Here is a 19,500-nt window from a genome sequence, read left to right on the forward strand (position 1 = left end):
AAATCGACAATTGAGCATCACATGGCAGTCTTATGTCTAGAAAATGCATGTGCTGATAATCAGATCTCTCCTACACAAGTGAAGCAAAATAACCTTAGTTTAGGAATCTGCTCACGTCAGAGTTGAGAGGGAGGGGTTTGGGGTCTGTTGCTGCTGATGCTGTGGTGTGGATATTGCGTTTATATTTCTTCTAGTCATCGCCGCCTTCACTTCGTGCTTGTCAACACCGGCGGCATTCGCGCCCTAGATGGCTGCACTTGGTAGTCCTTTGTGAGATTATTTTCCCGAGGACTTTTGACCTATAAGTAAACCATGACTGACCCAACGACACAAGATTCCTTCCCCGTCCCGGATCCCACAATCGTGGATCCTTCAGCTGTAAGAAACGGCGTATGCGCTCCGGAGGCGAACCTATCCAAAAGACCGAGTCAGGGCGATCCTTTCAGTATGGACCGGGACCAAGAGATGAAAATCACGGACAGTGTTGAGGGACAAGGTAGTAAGTAATGCAGGGATTACAAACTTTATTGTTGTAAAAGTAAATCCCCACTTCGATGTGATTGATTGGCACTTCTGGACTTTACTTATAGGCCTACCATCTATAAAGTTTAAAAAAATATATATATATAAATTATGAATTTGGTAAATTGTTAATGTGTTCTTCTAATAATTTACAACGTGCATAATAGCCTATCAAATACATGGCAATATGTCACACATTTCTTTGAGAGACAAATAATAGTCACACATTTTTCTTGTCATTATATTTATCAAGGTGTTAATTGAGTGTGACATCTATTTTTTCTGGATGAATCACAAAAACCATTATGTGAATGTGTATAGGTTATCAAACAATACAAAAATGAATGTACATTCTGAGCCCTAACTCAGTCTGTAACATATATACATTTTTAAGAGAGATAATAAGATACAGTTTACAAAACAGTTCTGCAAGACAGTAGAGAGTCTTTGGTGATGCAGTGGTTATGAAAATTCACTCAATATTCAGAAGTTTTGTCATTCTCTCTCTCTTTCACACTCACTCACTCACTCACTCACTCACTCACTCACTCACTCACTCACTCACTCACTCACTCACTCACTCACTCACTCACCACACTCACCACACACACCACACACACCACACACACCACACTCACCACACACCACACTCACCACACACACACACACACACACACACACACACACACACACACACACACACACACACACACACACACACACACACACACACACACACCACACACACACAGGTTAGCACATACTCTTGTTTTAAGTCCCTGTTTGAAAGAATTGTGTTCACAACCACAAAATGTGCTATTGTCCTCAGAAAGGTGGTGAGGGCATCATTAATCTTTACTTTATGGTCACATTCAACATAATCATACATGATTACTATAGCTTATTTGAACTCAATAACTGACATCAATTCTATACATAACCTATGTTATATACTCTTATAAAACTGGTTGTTTGGATCCTGGATGCTGATTGGACAAGCAGCGTTCCAAGCCGTGCTGTATTGGCGGTCACAGACACACCTATGCCTGCTAACAGTTCCATCTGAAAATGATCACTATGCCCCCTAAGAATATCGTGTTCATTGTCGCTGTCTAAATCATCCAGTGGTGTAGTGGTATACCCACTTATTTTTCCGTGGGCGTTCCGTGTACTTACTTCTTAATCCCCACTGATACGTACCAAAGTAGTGTAGTGGAAGTATACGCCGTTTCAATTAAGAAGGCTGATGGAACAGATCAGCAGTTTGCAGGAAACAACGTTCTATAACGTGCACCGCACATGCGAGCGGTTTCATGGACAGAGATAGACATATCCGTTAGAAATTTAGAAAGAGGGGGGATTTAAACATGCAACAACTATCGTGGGTTGCTAATATGACTAGGATAATGCCTTTGGCTGCTAGACAATGAAAGACAGTTGAAAGAAAATCAATAGAACATTAGAAAGCATATGAGTAAGAAGCATCATACAAATAATTGCCTCCTCGTTTCTATCGTGGGATTTTGGCTATGGGCTACTTTCAAGTAAGGTAGGCCTAAAACATGCCTCATAATATGAAGTAAAACATCCAGGTTTCAAACAAATAAGGAATAGCCTATATGTTTTCTAGCGATACTAATGGTAGGCCTAACCATCTTCTGGTAGATGGAAAAGCTTTCTCAAAACCTTCTCTATTAAATGTTAACTACAGTAGCTACAAAGTAGTATACCTGTCAGAAAGACATCATGATTATTTGCATCAATCCAATAGCCATTTCTTTTGAAAACTCCAACTCATGTGGTACAGAAACACTGCTAATCAAACAACAGTGCTAGGTGCTTCTACACTTTAATTAAGGGTAACTACACTTAAAAATATACATTTCTTAGATTTTTCCAAGACCTCAAAAGTGGTCTCCTGATGTAGTTTGAGCATGGTTATGGACTTAGAACTGTGTTTCCCAAATCTGGTCCTGGGGTACCTCCAACAGTACACTTTTTTTTATTGTGACCCTGGACAACCACAGCTCATTGAGGGCTTGATGATTAGTTGACAAGTTGAATCAGTGTGCTTGTCCAGGGTCACAATAAAAAAAAGTGTACTGTTGGAGGTACCCCAGGACCAGATTTGGGAAACACTGACTTAGAACATTCCATTTTTTGTTTGTTTCTGTTTAAAAAAAAGTGTGACTTTGAGAGTGAAAACCTGAAAAAAAATTGGAAAAATCTGAAACCTGTAATTTTGATTACAATTATCTGTTTCAATGGTAGGATTACTAGTAGCCTACTTGCACAGTACAGCTTGGGTTGGCCGGACTGTGAAAGACCAATATGGGATTTATCATTTTAGGGAATTCAGAGTGTATGTCACTGTTTCTCATAGAATTTTTCACACAGGGCGCCTTTCCTTCACGTTGTTTGAATTAAAAAAAGTAAAAAAATTCAGTATACCCACTTCTCCAGACACCACTATACCACTGGAATCATCTCTTGTATTTATCTTGTATTTATCCTAACTCGCACATTATTTCCCCTTGCTTCCAGCCTAGTATTTAGTTTGGTACAGCGGTGGTTAATATAACCCTGTCCAACCTCGGGAACAATGTTTCAATTTTCAATTTCTATTTCTGTAGTACCATACATAGAGTGAACGAGACAACCACGTTGCGTTGTGCATAAGAACAACCCTTAGCCGTGTTATATTGGCCATATACCTGTCACGTCCTGGCCAGTATATAAGGTTAATTGTTTTGTAGTTTGGTCAGGGCGTGGCAGGGGGTATTTGTTTTATGTGGTTCGGGGTGTTGTGTTTGTGTAAAGGGTGTTTGATTTAGTATTCCGGGTTTTGGTTTATGTTTAGTTAATTCTATGGTTAGTCTAGGTTGTGTGTTTCTATGTTTGGTTGATTGGGGTTGGGACTCTCAGTTGAAGGCAGGTGTTGTCTATCTGCCTTTGATTGAGAGTCCCATATATTAGGGTGTGTTTGTATGTGTGATTTGTGGGTGATTATTCTGTGTATAGCCTTGTGCCTTACCAGACTGTTTATTTGTCGAGTGTTCGTTTTTTGTGTTTTGTATGTTCATTTTTGAGATTAATTAAAAATCAAGATGAGCATTCACGTACCTGCTGCGTTTTGGTCCTCATTCACCGACAACAGCCGTGACAGAATCACCCACCACCAAAGGACCAAGCAGCAGAGGAAGGAGCAGACGGAGTTCGAGTTGGACTGGCGGGAGAAGTGGACTTGGGAGGAAGTTCTGGACGGGGCCGGACCCTGGCATCAGGCTGGGGATTATCGACGCCCGCAGTGGGAAATTGAGGCAGCCAAGGCAGAGAGGCGGTGGTACGAGGCCAAGTACGCGCTGAAGGAGAAGCACGAGAGGCACCCCCAAGAAAATTTGGGGGGGGGGGCACACGGGTAGTTTGGCTAGGCGTAAGAAGAGCCGGAAGCCAGCTACTCGTGGTTATATGGAGGAGCGTATGGGGTGGAGAGCGCTATGTTTCGCTGAGGAGCGCACTATCTCACCCATACGCACGCACAGTCCGGTGCGCGTTATTCCAGCCCCTCGCAGGTGCCGTGCTAGAGCGGGCATCCAGCCTGGTAGGAGGATGCCTGCGCAGCGCATCTGGTCGCCGGTACGCCTCCGAGGACCAGGCTACCCAACTCCCGCTCTACGCACGGCTACCATCAGGCCCCTGCACAGCCCAGTCTGCCCTGTACGAGCACCCCGCTCGTACAGGGCTACTAGTTCCATCCAGCCAAGGCGGGTTGTGCAGGAGGTAAGATCTAGACCGGCTGTGCGCCTCCATAGCCCTGGGTTTCCAGCTCCTGTCTCTCGTGCGGACCCGGAAGTGCGTCAACCCAGTCCGACTCGTCCTGTTCCCGCTCCCCGCACTAGCCTGGAGGTGCGTGTACATAATCTGGTAAGCCCAGTACCAGCACCACGCACCAGGCTACAAGTGCGTCAACCCAGCCTCGCCAGTCAACAGTCTTCATCAGAGCTGCCCGCCAGTCAACAGTCTTCATCAGAGCTGCCCGCCAGTCAACAGTCATCATCAGAGCTGCCCGCCAGTCAACAGTCATCGTCAGAGCTGCCCGCCAGTCAACAGTCATCGTCAGAGCTGCCCGCCAGTCAACAGTCATCGTCAGAGCTGCCCGCCAGTCAACAGTCATCGTCAGAGCTGCCCGCCAGTCAACAGTCATCGTCAGAGCTGCCCGCCAGTCAACAGTCATCGTCAGAGCTGCCCGCCAGTCAACAGTCGTCAGAGCTGCCCGCCAGTCAACAGTCGTCAGAGCTGCCCGCCAGTCAACAGTCGTCAGAGCTGCCCGCCAGTCAACAGTCGCCAGAGAGGCCAGACTGCGCTGAACTGCCGGAGTGGCCAGACTGCGCTGAACTGCCGGAGTGGCCAGACTGCGCTGAACTGCCGGAGTGGCCAGACTGCGCTGAACTGCCGGAGTGGCCAGACTGCGCTGAACTGCCGGAGTGGCCAGACTGCCCTGAACTGCCGGAGTGGCCAGACTGCCCTGAACTGCCGGAGTGGCCAGACTGCCCTGAACTGCCGGAGTGGCCAGACTGCCCTGAACTGCCGGAGTGGCCAGACTGCCCTGAACTGCCGGAGTGGCCAGACTGCCCTGAACTGCCGGAGTGGCCAGACTGGCCAGACTGCCCAGACTGTCCCGAATTGCCAGACTGCCCAGACTGTCCCGAATTGCCAGACTGCCCAGACTGTCCCGAATTGCCAGACTGCCCAGACTGTCCCGAATTGCCAGACTGCCCAGACTCTCCCGAATTGCCAGACTGCCCAGACTGCCCCCCGGCGATGCCAGACTGGCCCGACTGCCCCTCGGCGATGCCAGAGTGGCCCGACAGCCTGGAACGGCCGGAACCAGAGCCACCTCCAGAAATAGGTGGGTTGGGGAGGGGGGGTGTAGCACAGTGCCGTCGTTGACGGCAGCCACCCTCCCTTCCCTCCCTTTAGAAAAGGGGACTTTTTGTTGGTGTTGCTTGGGGTTATTTTTTGTTAAGGTGCTTCTGGGGTAGCACCTTTAAGGGGGGGGTACTGTCACGTCCTGGCCAGTATATAAGGTTAATTGTTTTGTAGTTTGGTCAGGGCGTGGCAGGGGGTATTTGTTTTATGTGGTTCGGGGTGTTGTGTTTGTGTAAAGGGTGTTTGATTTAGTATTCCGGGTTTTGGTTTATGTTTAGTTAATTCTATGGTTAGTCTAGGTTGTGTGTTTCTATGTTTGGTTGATTGGGGTTGGGACTCTCAGTTGAAGGCAGGTGTTGTCTATCTGCCTTTGATTGAGAGTCCCATATATTAGGGTGTGTTTGTATGTGTGATTTGTGGGTGATTATTCTGTGTATAGCCTTGTGCCTTACCAGACTGTTTATTTGTCGAGTGTTCGTTTTTTGTGTTTTGTATGTTCATTTTTGAGATTAATTAAAAATCAAGATGAGCATTCACGTACCTGCTGCGTTTTGGTCCACATTTTCTGATGACGATTTCGCATTATCGTCAGAAGACGAAAACAATTGTGACAATACCACACCACCTCGGGCCTTATTGCTTAATTCTTACATGTTCTATGTTTGAGCATCGTTCATTATTTTCCATAGAACGCATAGCCCCTCGTTGATTATCCTTCACATGATCTCTTTCACAAGTTTGATCATAATCCCTTTGTTATCCACATGGAGACTTGAAAATTATATAAAATATTACTGGATTGTCACGGATCCCTCTGGAACTTTCATTGCGCACACCTGGCCCCTATTCCCACTGATTGTATTTGTATATATGTGCCCTTTGTTCACCATGGTGAGGTTGATTATTGTTACTAGGTCCGTTGGTGCGTGTGAGTACCTGTGCTGTGTGTTTTGGGCTTTCGTGCCCTTGTGGATTGCACAGATGATTACGGGTATCGTCCCGTGTGTTAATCATTGTGCGCGTGTGTTATTTATTCGAGGTACTCCTCGCTCTTTTGTTTTATTGTTTCAACCCTGTGTTTTTGCATAGTGTTTGTTTGGTCTTCGTCCCCGTGCCTTTACACGGCGCGCTGTAATTTGGGTGCAATAAATACCCCTATTACGCACTCCTGCGTCTGTTTCCCGAATCTCTTTATACCAACGTGACATGGATATGACCAAGGATATGACCAAGGTCCCAATTATGCTTATCATAACTCCCACCCCCACTTGGCATTCATCTTTGTAATAGTGTGAGATTACACATGGTGGCCCTTTCCATGCCAAATGATTAACAATTATTTATTTTTTGCTTTATGCTGTAATATTTATATTTACTCTTAATGGAAATCCATTACCAATTGGGTCATATGATGACCAGAGCCATTGTAATGAGATGGTAATAAGGTAATATAACATAATTGCCCTAAAAATTATAGTATTTATTTTTAGGGCAATCTCGTTGGAAATTGTACAAATGGAGAGGTTCAAGACCCTCATAAGACATCACAGTAAAATAGAAGGATGTATTGCAAAAATAAATAATACAATATGGTAGTGAACTGCGAAAGATCTGTGGACATCTGAGGGTTGGAATTAAGATTGGAGTGATTGGTTTATTGGCAGATGTGCTTGGATTCCAGTGCAATTAGGAAATAAACTTTATATATAATTTGTATGTTTTCCATTAAGTCCTCCAACCAGGGGAGAGGGGGGTAGGGGCATAATAAATAAAACAATACAGTATATATAAAAAAGGGGATTAGAAATTATGCAAGTAATGTTACTTGATAGACTTCAATTCTATCTGCTTACTTCATAGCTGATTTAACCCCCCCCCCGGACCGCTTACTCTAGTACTGTTAGTACCTATCAAAAGCGTCTGTTGAAGACAGACAGGTAAAGTGGTGAATGAGGAGGAACCCTAACTTCCTTAAAAGGAGCCAATCACCCGCCCTCTGGTTATTCTCAAGCATGCTTCTCTTCCTCACACTCTTGCAAGCAGGGGAATGCGATGATACATTTCACTCATATTATTAGAGAACCAGGGTTAAGCAAGTAACCTTAAGTTCTCTTTCAAATACTTGCCAATTGTTACAATTTTTTATATATATATAGTCGCATAAACCAGATAGGTGTAGTGAAATGTTTTAATTTACAGGGTCAGCCATAGTAGTACGGCACACCTGGAGCAAATTGGTGTTAAATTCCTTGCTCAAGTGCACATCGACAGATTTTTCACCTTGTTTGCGCATGTATTCAAACCAACAACCTTTGTGTTTCTTGTCCAATGCTCTAACCGCTAGGCTACCTGCCACCCTAATTTCACTGCATCACTATGGGGATATGGCCAACATCTGTATCGCAAAACACACTCTCTTAAGCCAGGGAAGTCCCAACATCAGCAACCCTCAGAGGTCCCGAAACTAAGGGAGTACTGCCCCAAAAAGGTGCAAGAGACAACCCATTAAGGAAAAAACCTCATAACAAAGTAAGGGGAAGCCCAATACAAGGCGATACAATCTCAACAAGAAAATAGCTTCAAGTGTTTTGTCCAAATACTCGTGGATTCTAGTAATAAAAGAATGGACGACCTGACCAGAGAGGTCCAGGACCTGAAGAACAGTTTGCAGTTTTCCCAGGGTCAGCTCGATGAGTTGAAACAGGAGAACGGCAAGATGACAGCAATCTGTAAGTCATTGATAGAGGACATCAGTTCTGTGTGTGAATCCATGACAACAATGCTTGTCTCGAGGGACAATCAAGGCGGAACAACATGGTGGTGGACGGAATTGCAGATTCTCCACATGAGACTTGGATTGAGTCTGAGGACAAAGTGAGGGAAATGATCTCTGAGAAATTGAAGATGGACCACAGGGAGATTGAGGTGGAGCACACCCACAGGACTGGAAAACCCACCACCGGCCCAGATGATAAGCCCAGGCCGATAGTGGTCAAGTTCCTGAGGTTCAAGGACAAGGTAGCTGTTCTGGAACGAGCAAAGAACTTGAGAGGAACGTATATCTTCCTCAACAAGGACTATCCTGAAGCTGTGCGCCAGAAGAGGAAAGAACTGATCCCAGCCATGAAAGCTGCGTGGGGACATTGCTTGTGTCCCTTATGACAGGCTCATTGTCCACCCTTCCTTCCAGAAGCCTGGAAGAGATGAGAGAGCCAAGCCTATGGTTTCGTAGCTCCAACCCCGCAGCACCCACACACACACACACACACACACACACACACACACACACACACACACACACACACACACACACACACACACACACACACACACACACACACACACACACACACCAATGGATTAATGGACTGCTGAAGGTATATATTTTTCTCTTGCTTTGTTTGCTCTTTTCAGTTTTATGTTTATCTCTGATAAGCTACCCAGGAAAGGGCTAAAAATAGCCCATATTAATGTATGTAGCCTTAGAAATAAGGTTCATGAGAATAAATAACTTGCTAACATCAGATAACATTCATATATTAGCCATTTATGAGACTCACTTAGATAATTCATTTGATGATACTACGGCCTTCCCTGTAGCTCAGTTGGTAGAGCATGGTGTTTGCAACACCAGGGTTGTGGGTTCGATTCCCACGGGGGGCCAGCACAGAAAAAAATGTATGAAATTGTATGAAATGTATGCATTCACTACTGTAAGTCGCTCTGGATAAGAGCGTCTGCTAAATGACTAAAATGTAAATGTAAATGATACATCAGTAGCAATACAAGGATATAACATCTATAGAAGAGACAGAAATTATTTTGGGGGAGGTGTTGCTGTATATATTCGGAGCCATATCCCTGTAATGCTTAGAGAAGATCTTATGTCAAGTGTTATTGAAGTGTTGTGGTTGCAGGTTCACTTGGCACATCTAAAGCCTTTTCTTTTGGGGTGTTGCTATAGGCCACCAAGTGCTAACAGTCAGTATCTAAATAATATGTGTGAAATGCTTGATAGTGTATGTGATGTAAACAGAGAGGTCTACTTTCTTGGGGACCTGAATATTGACTGGTTTTCATCAAGCTGTACCCTCAAGAGGAAGCTTCTTACTGTAACCAGTGCCTGTAATCTGGTTCAGGTTATTAATCAACCAACCAGGGTGTTTACAAACACTACAGGAACAAGATCATCTACATGTATCGATCACATTTTTACTAATACTGTAGAACTTTGTTCTAAAGCTGTATCCATACCCACAGTATAGTGGCTATATCCTGGAAAACCAAAGTTCCAACAGCTGGGCCTAAAATAGTGTATAAGAGATCATACAAACGATTTTGCTGTGACTCTTAGGTGGATGATGTTAAAAATATATGTTGGTCTGATGTGATTAATGAGGAGCATCCAGATGCTGCACTTTACACAATTTATGCAATTGCTTCTTCCAATTATTTATAAACATGCACCTGTCAAGAAACTGACTGTTAGAACTGTTAAGGCTCCATGGATTGATGAGGAATTGAAAAACTGTATGGTTGGAAGAGATGGGGCAAAAGGAGCTGCTAATAAGCCTGGCTGCACATCTGACGTGCTTACTTCTTGCAAATTGAGAAATTATGTGACTAAACTCAACAAAAATTAGAATAAACTTTATTATGAAGCCAAGATCAATGATATAAAGATTTTTTTTTTTTTTGTACTTTAAATGAAATTATGGGCAGAAAGACAAATTCAACTCTATCTTTCATCGAATCAGATGGCTTATTCATCACAAAACCATTTGATGTTGCCAATTATTTTAAATATTATTTCATTGGCAAAGTGGGCAAATTTAGGCAGGAAATGCCAACAACGAACAGTGAGCAATTGTATTCATGCATAAAAAAAACTAATAATGATAGAAAAGCATTGCAAGTTTGAATTTTGTAAAGTTAGTGTGGGAGAGGTGGAAAAATGATTGTTATCGATCAATAATGACAAACCTCCTGGCATTGACAACTTAGATGGAAAGCTACTGAGGATGGTAGCTGACTCTATAGCCACTCCTATCTGTCATATCTTTAATCTGAGCCTAGAGGAAAGTCTATGTCCTCAGGCCTGGAGAGAAGCCAAAGTAATTCCGCTACTGTAACGGCTGTCTTCTGTAGAAATGGACCAAGGCGCAGCAGGTATGTGAATACTCATCTTTAATTAAAATAAAGGAGTAGAGCATCCACTTAACAATTCAAACAAAGTGACAACAGCTATAGTTCTGCAGGCTAGAAACGCAGTGCAAAAAACAACCACCCACAACCCCAAAGAAAAACACACACACCTATATAGGACTTCCAATCAAAGGCAACTTAACACACCTGCCTTCAATTGGAAGTCCCAATCATCCACCCAACATTTAACCAATACAAACATGCCACGTCCTGACCCCAAAACTAAAACACTAGCTCCATCTGCTGGTCAGGACGTGACAGTACCCCCCCCTCAAGGTGCAGACCCCGGAATGCACCTACCAACAAAAAAAACCCAACACAAAACCCATAAACAATAACCCTAAAACAATAAGGGAGGGAAGGGAGGGTGGCTGCCGTCACCGACGGCACTGTGCTACACCCTCCCTCCCCAACCCACCTATCCTGGAGGTGGCTCAGGTGCAGGGCGTGGACCTTGCTCCACCGTCGGCGTAGCCCACTTCGGTGGCGCTGCTAACTGCGCCGGGCAGATGGGCCACTTGGGCTGACCCTGGCAGACGGACCACTCGTGCTGACCCTGGCAGACGGACCACTCGTGCTGGGCCGGAGGACAGGAGGACCCCCTCGGGCTGGACCGGGGGACAGGAGGGCCCCTCGGGCTGGGCCGGGGGACAGGAGGGCCCCTCGGGCTGGGCCGGGGGACAGGAGGGCCACTCGGCTGGGCCGGGGGACAGGAGGGCCACTCGGGCTGGGCCGGGGGACAGGAGGGCCACTCGGGCTGGGCCGGGGGACAGGAGGGCCACTCGGGCTGGGCCGGAGGGCAGGAGGGCCCCTCGGGCTGGGCCGGAGAGCAGGAGGGCCCCTCGGGCTGGGCCGGAGAGCAGAAGGGCCCCTCGGTCTGGGCCGGAGAGCAGGAGGGCCCCTCGGGCTGGGCCAGAGAGCAGGAGGGCCCCTCGGGCTGGGCCAGAGAGCAGGAGGGCCCCTCGGGCTGGGCCGGAGGGCAGGAGGGCCCCTCGGGCTGGGCCGGAGGGCAGGAGGGCCCCTCGGGCTGGGCCGGAGGGCAGGAGGGCCCCTCGGGCTGGGCCGGAGGACAGGAGGGCCCCTCGGGCCGATCCTGACAGGCAGGGCACCCTGGCAGATCCGGGCAGGCGGGCACCTCTGGCAGAACCGGGCAGTCTGGCCACCCTGGCAGAACCGGGCAGTCTGGCCACCCTGGCAGTTCAGGGCAGTCTGGCCACCCTGGCAGTTCAGGGCAGTCTGGCCACCCTGGCAGTTCAGGGCAGTCTGGCCACCCTGGCAGTTCAGGGCAGTCTGGCCACCCTGGCAGTTCAGGGCAGTCTGGCCACCCTGGCAGTTCAGGGCAGTCTGGCCACCCTGGCAGTTCAGGGCAGTCTGGCCACTCTGGCAGTTCAGGGCAGTCTGGCCACTCCGGCAGTTCAGGGCAGTCTGGCCACTCCGGCAGTTCAGGGCAGTCTGGCCACTCCGGCAGTTCAGGGCAGTCTGGCCACTCCGGCAGTTCAGGGCAGTCTGACCTCTCTGACGACTGTTGACTGGCGGGCAGCTCTGACGACTGTTGACTGGCGGGCAGCTCTGACGACTGTTGACTGGCGGGCAGCTCTGACGACTGTTGACTGGCGGGCAGCTCTGACGACTGTAGACTGGCGGGCAGCTCTGACGACTAGACTGGCGGGCAGCTCTGACGACTGTAGACTGGCGGGCAGCTCTGACGACTGTTGACTGGCGGGCAGCACTGACGACTGTTGACTGGCGGGCAGCTCTGGTGATGGTTGACTGGCGGGCAGCACTGACGACTGTTGACTGGCGGGCAGCTCTGGTGACTGTTGACTGGCGAGGCTGGGTTGACACACTAGACTCCTGATGCGTGGGGCTGGTATAGGACGTGCCAGCCTGGAGACACGCACCTCCATGCTAGTGCGTCTGGCGGGAAACACCGGACCGAAAGGGCGCGCTGGCGGTCTTGATTGTAGGGTTGGCATCCCCCCTTCCGGCTCGATGCTCACCTTGCCCTGGCACCTGCGGGGCGCTGGTACTGGGCGAACTGGGCTGTGCGTCCGTATAGGCGAGATGGTGCATACCTCAGCGTAACATGGCGCCCTCCACCTCGTACGCACCTCCCTGTAGTCACGGGTAGCTGGCTTACTGCTCCTCCCTGGCCTGGCCAAGCTACCCGTGTGCCCCCCCCCAAAAAAAATCTTGGGGCTGCCTCTCGGGTTTCCTAGCCAACCGTGTTCCAGCGTAACGTTCCCGATGGTTCCTCTGTCCAGCTGCCTCCACTCTCCTGAGTGCCTCCACCTGTTCCCATGGGAGGCGATCCCTTCCGGCCAGGATCTCTTCCCAGGTGTAGGCTCCCTTGCCGTCCAGGACGTCCTCCCATGTCCATTCCTCCCTTTTTCTCTCCTGTGGCTTCCTCCTCTTCTGCTGCTTGGTCCTTTGGTGGGTGGTTCTGTAACGGCTGTCTTCTGTAGAAATGGACCAAGGCGCAGCAGGTATGTGAATACTCATCTTTAATTAAAATAAAGGAGTAGAGCATCCACTTAACAATTCAAACAAAGTGACAACAGCTATAGTTCTGCAGGCTAGAAACGCAGTGCAAAAAACAACCACCCACAACCCCCAAAAAAACCACACACACCTATATAGGACTTCCAATCAAAGGCAACTATACACACCTGCCTTCAATTGGAAGTCCCAATCATCCACCCAACATTTAACCAATACAAACATGCCACGTCCTGACCCCAAAACTAAAACACTAGCTCCATCTGCTGGTCAGGACGTGACAGCTACCCAAGAGTGGTAAAGCGGCCTTTAATAGTTCTAACAACAGACCTATAAACTTGCTGCCAGCTCTTAGCAAACTGTTGGAAAAAATGGTGTTTGACCAAATACAATGCTATTTTTCTGTAAACAAATTAACAACAAACTTTCAGCATGCTTGTAGAGAAGGGCACTCAACATGTACTGCACTGACACAAATTACTGATGATTGGTTGAAAGAATATAATAATAAGAATATAATAAGAAGAAGATTGTGGGAGCTGTACTGTTAGATTTCAGTGCAGTCTTTGATATTATTGGCCATAACCTGTTGCCTGTTGTTGAAAAAACGTATGTGCTATGGCTTTTCAACCTCTGCCATAATGTGGATTTAGAGCTATCTGTCTTATAGAACTCAAAGGGTTTTCTTTAATGGAAGCTTCTATGATGTCAAATATGTAAAGTGCGGTGTACCGCAGGACAGCTGTCTAGGCCCTCTACTTCTCTTCTATTTTTACCAATGACCTGCCACTGGCATTAAACAAAGCATGTGTGTCAATGTATGCTGATGATTCCACCATATACGCATCAGCAACCACAGCTAATGAAGACACTGAAACCATTAACAAAGAGTTGCAGTCTGTTTTGGAATGGGTGGACAGTAATAAACTGGTCCTGAACATCTCTAAAACTAAGAACATTTTTATTAGGTACAATTCATTCCTTAAGTGCTAGACCTCAGCTGTATCTTTTAATGAATGGCGTGGCTGTTTAACAAGTTGAGGAGACTAAATTACTTGGCATTACCTTAGATTGTAAACTGACTAGGTCAAAACATATAGATTCAATGGTTGTAAATATGGGGAGAGGTCTAGCCGTAATAAAGAGACACTCTGCTTTTTTGACACCACACTTCAAAAAGCAAGTTCTGCAGGCTCTGGTTTGGTCTAATCTTGATTATTGTCCAGTCGTGTGGTCCAGTGCTGCAAGGAAAGACCTAGTTAAGCTGGCCCAGAACAGAGCGGTACGTTTTGCTCTTAATTGTAATCAGAGAGCTGATATAAATACTATGGATGTCTATGGAGTCTTTCTTGGCTAAGAGTTGAGGAGAGACTGACTGAATCACTTCTTTTTATAAGAAACATTAATGTGTTGAAAATCCCAAATTGTTTGCATTGTCAACTTACTCACAGCTCTGACACACACACTTACCCCACCAGACATGCCACCAGGGGTCTTTTCACAGTCTCCAAATCCAGAACAAATTCAATAAAGCGTACAGTATTATATAGAGCCCTTATTGCATGGAACTTCTCATATTGCTCAAATAAACAGCAAACCTGGTTTGAAAAACAGATAAAGCAAAACCTCTCCCCTACACAACGCCTCTCCCCTATTTGACCTAGATAGATTGTGTGTATGCACTGCTATGTAGGCTATGTGTGCCTTTTACATTTTTTTTATGTCGTTCTGTCCTTGTCTATTGATGTTCTGTATTATGTCATTCTGTATTATGTTTCATGTTTTGTGTGGACCCCAGGAAGAGTAGCTGCTGCTTTTGCAACAGCTAATGGGGATCCTAATAAAATACCAAATACCAAATGAGATATGCTCCAAAAACAGTTCCCAATAGGTAAACTCATCAGAATATTGTCCCAAGAGAGAAGGGCCCAATGAGAGAGGAGCATGATACCCTTGCCCAAGCTCGCTTACAATCCAAGTAGATGCAAACCGCACGTACTGGACAACGACAGGGACATGTTTCTAGGGAAGGCGACAGGTGAAAAGCCATAGTCAAGGTGCAACAATGGGAGAAGAAAAAAAATTGACCCGAGCCAAAGATGGGGTTAGGTACATTAACCTGAAATACCTCTGGGCAGACTGCAGGCACGAACAGTGGCTGGTAGAGCACAGTCCAGACATACGCTTAGGGCAGTAGTAAAGCAAAAGTTGGAGGAATATTAAATCTCCAAGCTTTAAGCACAATAGACATGTCCCAGGACGAGCTAAAAGCTTAGCGACTGGGCGTAAGCAACATACCCCCCTTAGAGACGACACAACAGTTATGGATAAACTGTATAACTGTTGGGGCCTTGGCAGGCAGAGAAAGATGAACCTTCTCTCCAACCAAAAGATCCCGCAGGGAGTATAGGACCATGGAAAACAGAGTGTAGGAAGGAACAATCTGTATAGTCACACCACTTCTCCACAAAAAAATGTAACAACTGTAAAACAGAGAGCGTGCATAAAGGGCTGGCACTCTTTTCCAAGAGTTGTGGGCCTGTCTCTTTTCCTACTCTCTTTTTCCCCCCTTTTTCTCTCATCAGCTATCCCCGAAGGCTGAAGTGTCCTAGCCTGACGACTTATACTAAATTCTTCCACCGCTTTATTGCTTCCTAAATACTTTAGTCTGAGACTGCCACTATTGAAGTCATTTGTGGTGACGAGGGGCACGGGTGGTGTTGTACAAAACATAGTCATCAGCGGTTGGATTGTCTCTAACCAATCAGAATATCAAAGCCAATGACACATTTTCTAACTGCCGCTTTCAAATTAAATAAAATGTTATTAGTCACATGCACCAAATACAACAGGTGTAGGTAGACCTTACAGTGAAATGCTTACTTACGAGGCCCAAACCAACAATGCAGTTTTAAAAAAATAAAATAAATATGAATAAGAATAAGAAATAAAAGTAACAAGTAATTAAAGAACAGCAGTGAAATAACAATAGCGACACCCTATACAGGGGTGTACCGGTACAGAGTCAATGTGTGGGGGCACCGGTTAGTCGAGGTAATTGAGGTAATATGTACACGTAGGTAGAGTTATTAAAGTGACTATGCATAGATGATAATAACAGAGAGTAGCAGCAGTGTAAAAGAGGGCGGGGGGGGGGCAATGCAAATAGTCTGGGTAGCCATTTGATTAGATGTTCAGGAGTCTTATGGCTTGGGGGTAGAAGCTGTTTAGAAGCCTCTTAGACCTAGACTTGGCGCTCCGGTACCACTTGCCGTGTGGTAGCAGCGAGAACCGTCTATGACTAGGGTGGCTGGAGTCTTTGACCATTTTTAGGGCCTTCCTCTGACACCGCCTGGTATAGAGGTCCTGGATGTCAGGAAGCTTGGCCCCAGTGATGTACTGGGCCGTATGCACTACCCTCTGTAGTGCATTGCGGTCGGAGGCCGAGCAGTTGCCATACCAGGCAGACAGGATGCTCTTGATGGTGCAGCTGTAGAACCTTTTGAGGATCTGAGGACCCATGCCAAATCTTTTCAGTCTCCTGAGGGGGAATAGGTTTTGTCGTGCCCTCTTCACGACTGTCTTGGTGTGCTTGGACCATGTTAGTTTGTTGGTGATGTGGACACCAAGAAACTTGAAGCTCTCAACCTGCTCCACTACAGCCCTGTCGATGAGAATGGGGCCTGCTCGGTACCCTTTTTCCTGTAGTCCACAATCATCTCCTTTGTCTTGATCACGTTGAGGGAGAGGTTGTTGTCCTGGCACTACACGGCCAGGTCTCTGACCTCCTCCCTATGTCTTGTCGGTGATCAGGCCTACCACTGTTGTGTTATCGGCAAGCTTAATGATGGTGTTGGAGTCGTGCCTGGTTGTGCAGTCATGAGTGAACATGGAGTACAGGAGGGGACTGAGCATACACCCCTGAGGGGCCCCTGTGTTGAGGATCAGCGTGGCGGATGTGTTGTTACCTACCCTTCACACCTGGGGACAGCCCGTCAGGATGTCCAGGATCCAGTTGCAGAGGGAGGTGTTTAGTCCCATGGTCCTTAGCTTATTGATGAGCTTTGAGGGCACTATGGTGTTGAACAGTGAGCTGTAGCCAATGAATAGCATTCTTACATAGGTGTTCCTTTTGTCCAGGTGGGAAAGGGCAGTGTGGAGTGCAATAGAGATTGCATCATCTGTGGATCTATTAGGCCGGTATGCAAATTGGGTCTAGGGTTTTTGGGATAATGGTGTTGATGTGAGCCATGACCAGCCTTTCAAAGCACTTCATGGCTACAGACAGGAGGTTACCTTAGTGTTCTTAGGCAGGTTACCTTAGTGTTCTTGGGCACAGGGACTATGGTGGTCTGCTTAAAACATGTTTGTATTACAGACTCGGACAGGAAGAGGTTGAAAATGTCAGTGAAGACACTTGCCAGTTGGTCAGCGCATGCTCGCTGTACACGTCCTGGTAATCCGTCTGGCCCTGCGTCCTTGTGAATGTTGACCTGTTTAAAGGTCTTACTTACATCGATTGCGGAGTGCGTGATCACACAGTCTTCCGGAACAGCTGGTGCTCTCATGCATGTTTCAATGTTATTTGCCTCGAAGCAAGCATTGAAGTTATTTCGTTTGTCTGGTAGACTAGTGTCACTGGGCAGCTCTCGGCTGTGCATCCCTTTGTAGTCTGTAATGGTTTGCAAGCCCTGCCACATCCAATGAACGTCAGAGCCTGTGTAGTACGATTCGATCTTAGTCCTGTATTGAGGCTTTGCGTGTTTGATGGTTCGTCGGAGGGCATAGGGGGATTTCTTATAAGGTTCCGGGTTAGAGTCCCGCTCCTTGAAAGCGGCAGCTCTAGCCTTTAGCTCAGTGTGAATGTTTCCTGTAATCCATAGCTTCTGGTTGGGATATGTACGTACGGTCACTGTGGGGACGACGTCAATGATGCACTTATTGATGAAACCAATGACTGATGTGGTGTACTCCTCAATGCCATCCGAGGAATCCCGGAACATATTCAAGTCTGTGCTAGTAAAACAGTCCTGTGGCTTTGCATCTGCTTCATCTGATCACTTTTTTATTGATTGAGTAACTGGTGCTTCCTGCTTTAATTTTTGCTCGTAAGCAGGAATCAGGAGGATAGAATTATGGTCTGTTTGCCAAATGGAGGGCGAGGGAGAGCTTTGTATGCTTCTCTGTGTGTGGAGTAAAGGTGGTCCAGAGTTTTTTCCCTCTGGTTGCACATTTAACATGCTGATAGAAATTTGGTGAGACCGATTTAAGATTCCTTGCATTAAAGTCCCCGGCCACTAGGATCGCTGCCTCTGGGTGAGCGTTTTCCTGTTTGCTTATGTCGGAATACATCTCATTGAATGTGGTCTTAGTGCCAGCATCAGTCTGTGGTGGTATGTAGACAGCTACGAAAAATACAGATGAAAACTCTTGAGGTAGATAGTGTGGTCTACTGCTTATCATACTCTACCTCAGGCGAGCAAAACCTCGAGACTTCCTTACATATCATCCACTAGCTGTTATTTATAAAAATACATAGTCCGCTGCCCCTTGTCTTACCAGACGCCGCTGTTCTATCCTGCCGATACAGCGTATAACCAGCCAGCTGTATGTTGATAATGTCGTCGTTCAGCCACTACTCCGTGAAGCATAAGATATTACAGTTTTGAATGTCCCATTGGTACCTGTTGAGGACAGACGTTCCGTTAGCGGAATGCCTCACCAATATCCAATGGTAGAGCGTGGCGCGAAATACAAAAAACCTTAAAAATGCTATAACTTCAATTTCTCAAACATATTACTATTTTACACCATTTGAAAGATAAGACTCTCGTTAATCCAACCACATTGTCCGATTTCAAAAAGGCTTTACAGCGAAAGCAAAACATTAGATTATGTTAGGAGAGTACCCAGACAAAAATAATCACACAGCCATTTCCAAAGCAAGCATATATGTCGCAAAAACCCAAAACACAGCTAAATGCAGCACTAACCTTTGATGATCTTCATCAGATGACACTCCTAGGACATTATGTTATACAATACATGCATGTTTTGTTCAATCAAGTTCATATTTATATCAAAAAACAGCTTTTTACATTAGCATGTGATGTTCAGAACTAGCATTCCCACCCAAAACTTCCAGTGAATTTACTAAATTACTCATCATAAACGTTGACAAAATACATAACAATTATTTAAAGAATTATAGATACAGTACTCCTTTATGCAATTGCTATGTCAGATTTTAAAATAGCTTTTCGGCGAAAGCACATTTTCTATTCTGAGAACATAGCTCAGCCATCACAGGCTAGCTATTCAGACACCCGCCAACTTCGGGGCTCA

At 46.3% G+C, this 19,500-nt stretch overlaps 1 protein-coding gene across 2 annotated transcripts in view; it reads left to right on the forward strand.

The window, feature by feature from the left end:
- The first annotated feature begins 23 nt into the window (after positions 1-23).
- Positions 24-19,500, forward strand: part of tmem163a (transmembrane protein 163a) — a 112,360-nt gene continuing 92,883 nt past the window's right edge. Inside the window, exon 1 of one of the 2 annotated variants that reach the window (XM_014173458.3) lies at positions 24-496. In XM_014173458.3, coding sequence (XP_014028933.1) covers positions 313-496 — 184 coding nt within the window. In that variant the 5' untranslated portion in view covers positions 24-312. Of the gene's footprint in view, positions 500-19,500 lie in introns of both variants that reach the window. The other variant, XM_014173457.3, reaches the window with a different exon arrangement.

This window comes from Salmo salar, chromosome 25 (genome assembly GCF_965601325.2).
Source record: "Salmo salar chromosome 25, fSalSal1, whole genome shotgun sequence".
Classification (NCBI taxonomy): domain Eukaryota; kingdom Metazoa; phylum Chordata; class Actinopteri; order Salmoniformes; family Salmonidae; genus Salmo; species Salmo salar.